The following is a 9,539-nucleotide window of genomic DNA, read 5'->3' on the forward strand; positions in this document are numbered from 1 at the left end:
AAAAGGGAACACACTAACTCACCCTCAGCTTGTCAGCACCCGCATACACACATGCAGACTCACAGAAGTACACGCACACGTTCTGTGTTGCAAACTGATCCCACAAGTTGACGAATCATCCCTGCTACATTGTGTGTGTGTGGTTGTGTGTGTGGAACACAAAAGGCATTCACTGAATGTACCTGAATACTTCTCTTGGTTTGTCTGCTTGGGGCTTCTGGAGATGGCAGACATTCACTGGATGCATCTGAGTGTGTGGGTGACACGTGTGTGTGTGTGTGTGTGTGTGTGTGTGTGTGTGTGTGTGTGTGTGTGCGTGTGGGTGTACTGAAAAAGCACATGTCCATAACCTCTTCTGCCAGAGGTCAGAAGAGCTCTGCAATGAGACGTCTGAGCACTCCTGTACCAAAAGAACACACACACAGCACACACACAGCACAAAGAAACACAGCACTAAGGGGTACAGTAGAAGACAGCCCACAAAGGACCACTGGAAATTAGTCGAACCCTCAGGATCAACATCACCATGCCCTCAAAGGCGTAAGTACAGATACCAGCTTCTATTTTCCATTCTAACTGATTTATTTCTGAGTGGGGGTGTATTTTTGCTTTCAATATTTGTGACTGCTCATAATTTGGTCGTCTTCACGCGCTTTAGAAGGCATTCTGTCTTTGGTAGAGGATGATGATGACGTTTTTTCATTTGGAATATTGGAAGAGGTTGGTCGAACTTGAGGATTTTCTGCAGAACGGTCTGCCGTTACCTTGACTGATTTCAAATGCATGTTTGGTATGGAGATTTAATTCCTGTTCGGTTCACAAAAGTTTGTTGGCACCTTGTTGACTGACTCACTGTTCTAAAATTCCGTCCTCCTCCTGTCGTATAGAACTGAAAGCTTTTATGCGCCGTTTTCTGGTTTAACCCTTGTGTTATCTTCGGGTCATTCTGACCCATCAGTCATTGTGACCCACCGTCGTATTGCGACAACTTTACCGCATACAAAAACAAAGTGAAGCATTTTCTTTCAACCGTTGGGCTGTCTCAGACCCCTAACATTGCAAAGGTTAAAAGAAAATTATTTTATTTGTTTTTGTTTTGGGTAAAATTGGGTAAACACAACAATGGTTCGTTATGAACCTTTGGGTCATGTGACCCGAAGGCAGCACAAGGGTTAAGCGTTCAGAAGAAGCTGTCTATTGTGTCGCGGGACTCGAACCGGGAATGGGCGCGAGGGGTGGAAGCACCAGGCTTCGCAGTGACACCTGCACGATGGTCGGGGATGTTAGTGACTCGAGATTTGTTGTTATCAATTATTATTATGGGATTTGTTGTTCTCTGCTGTCCACGAGGCTGCTTCTCCCTCCACCGTCACTATAGTGATACGAGGACATAATGAGTTAAGCCCTACACAGCTTTAACTCATTATGTCCCCGTATCCCCTAGTGTCCTCTATCTCCAGGGTCTGTTCGACTCCCTGTCCTGCTCTAATCTCATTGCTACTTCCTCCGTTCTGTTAATGAGTGATCATTACTGTAGGATAGGTAACTATCAATTATTAATAACTCAGGGCGCAGATGAGCTATATGGGACTCCATGCTTTCTCTGTCATGTGAACATCGTACAAGTTCATCTTCCTACAAAGACAAACACCCACACACACACACACCCACACACACACAGGTGTTGTGTTTCCTCTGGTATGTGGTGACTGTCTCTCTGTCTCTCTCAATATATCCCCCTCTAGGAAGAGGGGGATATATTTTTTAGAGCTTCATGATGTGCTTGTCCTTCACCAAAGGTGGCCTGCATGCCTGTATGTGTGTGTGTGTGTGTGTGTGTGTCAGTGTCAGAATGTGCATCTTTCTATCCCCTTCTGCTCCTGTCGTTTTTTCCCCCGGAGGGATCTTGTCATCAGGCCTGTCAGTTGTGTTTCTACCTCTCCCAGGCAGAAACAGCAGTTGAAGGCATTGAGAGTGGGATGACAGCAGTGTGTGTATGTGTGTGTGTGTGTGTGGGGGGGGGGGGGTAGAAACCCTATAAATTAGCTTGAAAAGTGGAGAGGACGTTTCCAGATTGAGTTTCCAGTCTGTCTCTGGGAACCAGATAGGATGAAGATTCCAACAGCATGCTGAACTGTGACTAACACTGGAAACGTTTGGTAACACCGATACTAATAAAGGCTGTCGCTATTAAAAACTCACTAACACTATATTTGGAGAGTCAATATGTGGATGATCTGTCTATGATGTTCAAATGGCAAATGACTATCCACAAAGCCTACCTTTAAGCCTAAACCTAAGTCCAGCCAGAGGTTGAGTATCAGCTAAGCTGTAGTTGACATCCTGTTAATCGTTTCTTAATGGTATGACCATCTGCAGTCAGCCTGAAGGGGACTCTCCAAATAAAGTGTAACAACAGATTAACTCTCAGTCAGATGGCTGAGCGGTGAGGGAGTCGGGCTAGTAATCTGAAGGTTGCCAGTTCGATTCCCGGCCGTGTCAAAATGACGTTGTGTCCTTGGGCAAGGCACTTCACCCTACTTGTTTCGGGGGGAATGTCCCTGTACTTACTGTAAGTCGCTCTGGATAAGAGCGTCTGCTAAATGTAAATGTAACTCTATTCACCCAGATCTTCTACTCTGCTGAAACCGACCACTCACTCCCATCTCTTAGTTTATACCAAATGCCTGCAGGCTCCCTTTGGAGCGGATTCCTCTCCACATCTCATCACATCCCAGGACTGGCTGAAACGGCTGGTATTTAACATGAGCTATGTCCAACATGTACTCAGTAAACTGTACATGATGATAAGACAGAGGAGCATATTACAATCAGTTAGTATCCAACTGATAACAATGTTGATTCAAACCGAGGGAGTCTTCAAGGTGGATCCTTGGTCTGCATGTTCTGTGGGTTCTCTGTGTATTCTGCTAAGCCATGACTAAACACTCTCTCTCACCTGGTTCACTGTGGGGTTTGTGTGGTCTCTTTCATTACCTTGGAAACCTGAGAAATGCTGCAAATTAGGTTTGTGTGCTATTGACTAGTTCCGTAAAAATTAATCAGTCCTTGTGTTTGTGGGTGTGTGGATGTGTGTGTGTTAGTGAGTGTGTGTGCGGATGTGTGTGGATGTGTGTGTGTTTGTGGGTGTGTGTGTTAGTGAGTGTGTGGATGTGCGGGTGTGTGTATCCTCCACATCTTCACATCAGATTTGCAGATTTTACAGAAAACTGAAACCTAGAATTCAAATCTCTCTCCCTCTCTCTCTCTTCTCTCTCACTTCCTGGCCAGTTGCCTGTAGATCTCTTGTCATCTGGAAATGCACACAGAGGAGACCAGCTCTGTTCACTAGCCTGTGAAAATTCACGCGCAGATATACTGAGCATGAGTCAGAATAGGGACTAGGCCTCTGAGGCTGGACACACACACACACCCATACACACACACACACACCCATACACACACGCACACACACACATACACACACACACACATACACACACACACCCATACACACACACACACCCATACACACACGCATACACACACACACACACGCATACACACACACACAAACACCCACACACACACCCATACACACACACACTGAATTACAGAATATGTAGCAGATGTGTTTGCGGTTTTAAAGAGAAACATGGCAATATGCAAAGCAGACACGTTTGCAGTTAGAGAGGGAACTTGATCCAATTCTGAGACTCTAAAGGTCTCGAGAACACATAGTCAGTGTCTGCTGCTTGTGACTCACCAGATCTGGCCCATGTGAAACAACGTTCTGTATAAGGACTCAAGAACATTGATACCAACATGGGTATTCGACAGGGTGTGTTTGTAAGGAATGTGTCTGCGGAATGTGTGTGTGTGTGTGGAGAGGGTGTGTAGCATGTGTGACTAAGGGGATGTGTGTGGGAGTGTGTTGCAAGGAATTTGTGTGGGGTTCCGAGGTGCGTGCGATGGGTGGGGTGTAGACCTAAGGCTCTTGGGCCCTCAGTGTCTCTGAGTCCGGACAGAAGGAGGATGGGGGTGTACAATGAGCAAGGGTAAATCCTACTAACACAACTCTTTCAGAATGCCTGTCTTATCGCGTATCATCTTTTATGAAATTATACATTTCTTCTATGGTGTTATACTTTCAAGCAACAGTTGACTGAAAACGTTCCACTATCACCATCCAGTATTACATGCATTTTTGTGTTCTGTTTGTGTTGACAGTCTACATAGCTTACGCTTGAGCTGGCACATGAATATTGTATTGTTTCGTTCTTTCATATTTTACAGAGCACTGGTCTATTGTCTTCTCCATTACAGCGAGGGTCTGGGAGAGTCAGAAGCGTTGGCCATACCGCCGAAAAGCGGACAAGATTCCGGAGGCGTTGCCACGGCTCGCCGCGGTCGACCCAGCGCCAACGGGCCGCTCGCCAACCGACAGAAACTCAGTAGACTCCCGTCCATCCCTTCCGCCCAAGCCTCCGACATGGTTTACGTAGGTCAGTCCCTCCACACCCTGGGGGGTGAGGACCCTTCCTGGTTACCTACAAGGGTTGTATAAAGAAGGACACTTCAGAGAGATAACTATGCATGGGATTCTCTCCTAAGAACACCCACACTGGGAGCCAGCCTGAGCAGCGGCTGTAGAGTGTCACTGTGCTCTGACCATCAGAGAGTCTGACTTCTCTCATTCTGGGTTCTTTATATCATCTTTAGTTTTGGCATTCATTGCTTTTGATAATCTGTTGGGTGTCATCTGTGTGTGTGTTAGGCTTATCGAGTTGTGTGGTTCAAGGGAGGACTCTCTCACCACAAGCTGTATGTTGGTGACAGCAGAGCAAACAGGGTCCCTGTAAAAATGCCTGCAGACTTTATTGGAAAAGGGACATGACATGCAGGCAGCAGACGGCTGTCACTGTCATCCACCTTCACATGACAAAGCAGCTGTGAAAACACTATCCTGTGTGTGTGTGTGTGTGTGTGTGTGTGTGTGTGTGTGTGTGTGTGTGTGTGTGCGTGCGCGTATGTGGTGTGTTTTCGATGTACTTATGCGTATGTGGCGGGTGTTCAATGTGTGCGTGTGTTGGATGTGTGTGTGTGTGTGCATGTGTGTATGTACGTGTGTGTGTGTGTGTCAGTGGGTGGCTGGAGCAGAGACGATCCCTCCTGCCCAGTGGAGCAGTTCTGCACCCAGCACAACGAGTGGAAGATGTCCGCCCCCATGATCCGTCACCGTGGCGACACTGGAGTGTGCTCACTGGGGGGGCTCATCTACACCGTGGGGGGGTACGATGACGTCACCTGCATGAGCAGCGTGGAAAGGTGAGAGTTCACGGAACTAATTATGACCATTCAAATTCCATAGTAGAACACTGGCGTGAACTTTTACCCTATTCATCAGAAGTCATGTGACTCAGCACCTGCTTCCAAATGGGTTGAAATCCTAAATTCTGATGACGTCAGGGAGACCCAGAATAGCCCCACAAGAGTCCAGGTCAGACAGACTAGGTCATGTCCTAGATCTAGATCATCTGCTCCAGAAGGTCAAGTCCAAATCCATGTTGTCTAGGAGTGATGGACCACTTCTGATGATGGCTGCATGCTGTTCACTCTCTTCTTTACTCACCCCCCCTTCTTCTTTCACCACTCTCTCTCTCTCTCTCTCTCTTTCCTCTCTTACCTTGAAAAACAAAAGTATATTTTTTCACTTAGATACCACCACATAGATACTCACCGATTCAACGACGACTGCGTGACAAAACATACACAGAGGGCCTGATGATAACACAAGGGACAATAGCAGAGTGTGTGAACACAGGAGGTGCAGGGAGCCAGGAGAGAGACAAGACCAGGACCGGAAACGCACACAAGGAGGCACACATCACTAGGGCCAGGGAAAACCAGAAAGAAAAAAAAACCCACAAAAGGGCACGGCCCTGGCCGTTTCATTCTACCACTTTCTCAAGGTGAGAAAGTAAGGTAGCAGACATCTCCCCTGTGCCGGCTGATGACACCCAGGGACAGGCAGCTAACCCATCCAAACTGTGAGCAGAGGAACCGTCTGGGCTCAGTAGTCCAACACAGAGAGTCACGAGGACGGCTCGTTCTGGGTTTGGCGTGCCAGACGGGATCAGTTTTACTAGTCTGTTAGTGTGAGCGTGCACTATGTACATGTGTGTGTGTACTGTGTATATGTACACTGTGCTTGTGAATTTGTGTGTATGTGTGAGTGTGTCTACTGTTTATGTGGGTGTTTATATGGGTGTGTGTCTACTGTTGGTGTTTATGTGTGTGTGTATGTGTGAATGCTGCTTCAATCCTGCGCGGTATCTTGTGTCATCAAATTGCCTCCATCTAAAACAGCAGAGTATTTATTTGTTCTGGCCGTCAGATGGCCGTGTCCTTGATCTGCAGAGCTGTCCTCAACGGCTTTCCTTTTCAATATAACATTTCTGTAGATAATTCATGTATCTAAACCATGTCTTAATCCCTCAGATATTCTGTATTGGAGGAGAAAAAGAAGGAAGAAAGAAATGAGAAAGAGAGAGAGACTGGAAGGGGGGTGGGGGGGCTACTCTACCTAAATCAACGAGTGACACATCACACAGTGACGCACGCAATGTTACCTAAGCAGCAGTACAGTCAGGTCTCCATGGTAAAAACTTCAGCTGAACTCCTTATCAAACACGATATTGCCATACAGAAGCCTAACCATTCGTAACACCTCAGTATCTAAAACAAACAAATTCAACAAACTCAGAGAGCTCTTCAATGACAGCTGTAGAGCTTTTGACAGTTACAATCACATTTTTACTATCACCCTCCCTCCATACTTCCCATGAATCATCTCTAATTCACACTGCCAGGCCCAATACCTCCTTAACTCCACCCCTCCCTGCTGCCCCCTCAGGTACGACCCAGAGACCAACACCTGGAGCGGAGATGTGGCCCCCCTCAGTGCCCCCCGCAGAAGAGTGTGTCTGCTGGAGATGGACGGCTGTCTGATCGCCCTGGGGGGCCACGACGGGGTCGCCTGCGTCAACACTGTGGAGAGGTACACACGCACACACGTACACACTCACACGTGCGCACAACACATCACAGTTACACACATAAACACACAGACACACGCACATCACACTCACCAGGACGAACGCGTCTGAATCGGTTTCTCCTGGGTTCAGGTACAACCCGAAGAGGAACGCCTGGACCAAGCTTCCCCCGATGTCCCGTCGCAGGGCCGGGGCAGCCGCCGCGGTGCTGGGGGGCTGCCTCTACGTGGTGGGGGGCACGGATGGACAGATGCCCTTGGACTCAGGTACACACCCAGGTTCCACTGGACACTCAGCAGATCTGGGGACAGCATACCGTTTTGTGCGGACATGAGGTCATCAAATTAAGTTTGGTGTGCGGAATTTTCAGGTGTTGTTTACGTTGCATTAGTGACTATCACGCCCGCAGAGAAAATAACATACATTTTGAAGGGGTTAGTACAGTAGTCCAAGTATTCCAGTAAATGTGGCTTCAAGTTCTGCAGTCTTGCTCCAGGCACTTTTAACTACAGGCTATAGGGGAAGGTAAAGTTGTGTGAATACTGACATTAGTGGGACCCTGGGACATGAACTTGTGATGTGTCCTGTGGAGACCCCAGAGGACCAGGTCAGAAAGAGCAGGGGTCACCAGTGATGTCACTGCTGGGGTGCCAAACGGCTGTAAGCTTATGCCACGTTTTACACACACATCTGACACTATCGTCACAATTCACAGAAGTGCACACACACACACACACACACACACACACACACAGGCACACACGCACACACAGCAGATGGCGTCTGCAGTGTTAAGGCCTCGTCGCAGACTGCTCTGAGGTATGTGGGGCTTGTGGCCAGTTGGCTCTGGGCTTTCTATTTCTGTGACGGAGGTCAGAGTCTACAGGGCCCGTCACTCACTCTCAACGCACTTCATTCATCTGTCAGCCACCAGCCTGTGGGAGGAATGACTGGAGCAATAGGGGGGGAAGAATGGAAGGGGAAGGAATAAAAGCAGGGAGAGACTGAACATCATTGGCCCCTGAGCTCCAAATGCGTGTTATTATACTGCTGACTGCATGTGAGGGAGAAAATTGGTACCAATCTACGTGGTCAGAACGTCCTGTTACACTGGGCAGAGAAACAATAGACTTTGAATGGTGTTCGTTCTTAACGTTTGACTTCCTGCCTTTTTTCATGACTGCAGCTATACCTGTCCTCTGGAACAGTGTCAGCTGAGATGGCAGGCCCTTAGACTAATGAGGATCCATCCTACACTAACACAACCCCTGACCCTTGACCCCCCCCCCCACAGTGGAGCGCTACAGCCCATTGGACGGCTGCTGGGCCATGTGCCCGCCCATGCTGACGGCAAGAGAGAACCCGGGCTGCGCCGTGTTCCTGGACCGCCTGTACGTGGCCGGGGGGCGGGACGAGCTGCTGCTGGAGCTCAGCACTGTGGAGAAGTTTGACCCGGAAGCGCACCGCTGGACCCCGGTCCGACCAATGAGGAGCAAGAGGCACCAGGTGGGAGGTTTCTGCAGGTTTCCATACTTTTTGAAATCCATCAAATGCTGCATTGATCCACAACCGAACCAATCCGCTGTTCCCTCATGTCTGTGTGTGTCTCTGTGTGCTAGGTCTCCTTGATGGTGTTTAATGGGATGCTGTTGTGTCTCTGTGTGCTAGGTGTCCTTGATGGTGTTTAATGGGATGCTGTTGTGTCTCTGTGTGCTAGGTCTCCTTGATGGTGTTTAATGGGATGCTGTTGTGTCTCTGTGTGCTAGGTCTCCTTGATGGTGTTTAATGGGATGCTGTTGGCTGTAGGTGGAACTGACGGAGTTACAGACCTCAAAACCATGGAGGCTTATGAGCATGAGACCAATTCATGGAGGTGAGTCACACACACACACACACACATACGTGTACGTGGCACAAAATCTCTTCTTTCGTTCATTTCATTTCATTCTGTGCTACATGTTAACTCTCTACTCCAGTTAACCATATGTCCAGATGATGTTCTCTACTCTGTTTTCACAGACACTTTGGCAGCATGAAGTCCAAGCACCCTGGTGGTCATATTGCTCTGGTCAAACCCTTTTAGAATGTTCTACTTCCTGATTGCTGTTTACTCCATGTTAATGCCGGAATATATCAATATAAAATTGTATATACTGTCAACAAATAAACAAGGACACTGTTGATATGAACCTGAATAAACATATGCTATTGTTATGCAGCCACATGTAGAGAATGAGATGTATTTTATCTCTGTGTTTGTGTATACCCGCTTGCCCTGAAATAATTTTCAATGCTAGGAGCTAAATGTTTATGGGCGTAGGAATAGCCAGCAGAGGGCGCTAGTATCCCTAATTCTTCCAAGACGCGCTTCATGTTGCTGTCTTTCTTGCTGTCATAAAGTGTAGTAAGCTATCGTCCTTACCACAACCAAACCTTCAGTGCCCGACATTTGTGAGTTTCGAAGTCAGTCGTATCTTTTAT

General features: G+C 47.8%; 1 protein-coding gene across 2 annotated transcripts; it reads left to right on the forward strand.

Moving 5' to 3' along the window:
• Positions 1–437: 437 nt before the first annotated feature.
• Positions 438–9,414, forward strand: si:ch73-29c22.1 (kelch-like protein diablo). 2 transcript variants are annotated; one of them, XM_067250903.1, is made up of 8 exons: positions 438–540; positions 4,327–4,505; positions 5,145–5,328; positions 6,917–7,060; positions 7,191–7,324; positions 8,353–8,564; positions 8,825–8,931; positions 9,078–9,414. In XM_067250903.1, exons 1-8 carry the CDS (start codon positions 527–529, stop codon positions 9,139–9,141), a joined length of 1,038 nt encoding a protein of 345 aa, XP_067107004.1. In that variant the 5' UTR covers positions 438–526; the 3' UTR covers positions 9,142–9,414. The 2 variants fall into 2 exon arrangements, with proteins under 2 accessions (XP_067107004.1, XP_067107003.1); XM_067250902.1 differs by lacking the exon at positions 438–540 and adding an exon at positions 4,023–4,058 and having other exon boundaries at positions 4,297–4,505.
• Positions 9,415–9,539: the final 125 nt, after the last annotated feature.

The sequence above is a fragment of the Osmerus mordax genome, chromosome 14 (genome assembly GCF_038355195.1).
Source record: "Osmerus mordax isolate fOsmMor3 chromosome 14, fOsmMor3.pri, whole genome shotgun sequence".
Taxonomy (NCBI): Eukaryota; Metazoa; Chordata; class Actinopteri; order Osmeriformes; family Osmeridae; genus Osmerus; species Osmerus mordax.

Bases quoted from the DNA above. Each gene is read 5' to 3' on its own strand.
- si:ch73-29c22.1 (XM_067250902.1), top strand. From the start codon at position 4,036: ATGGGGGTGTACAATGAGCAAGG. The intron at 4,059-4,296 runs GTAAATCCTACT...CATATTTTACAG, and splicing joins GGGGTGTACAATGAGCAAGG to AGCACTGGTCTATTGTCTTC. The intron at 4,506-5,144 runs GTCAGTCCCTCC...TGTGTGTGTCAG, and splicing joins CTCCGACATGGTTTACGTAG to TGGGTGGCTGGAGCAGAGAC.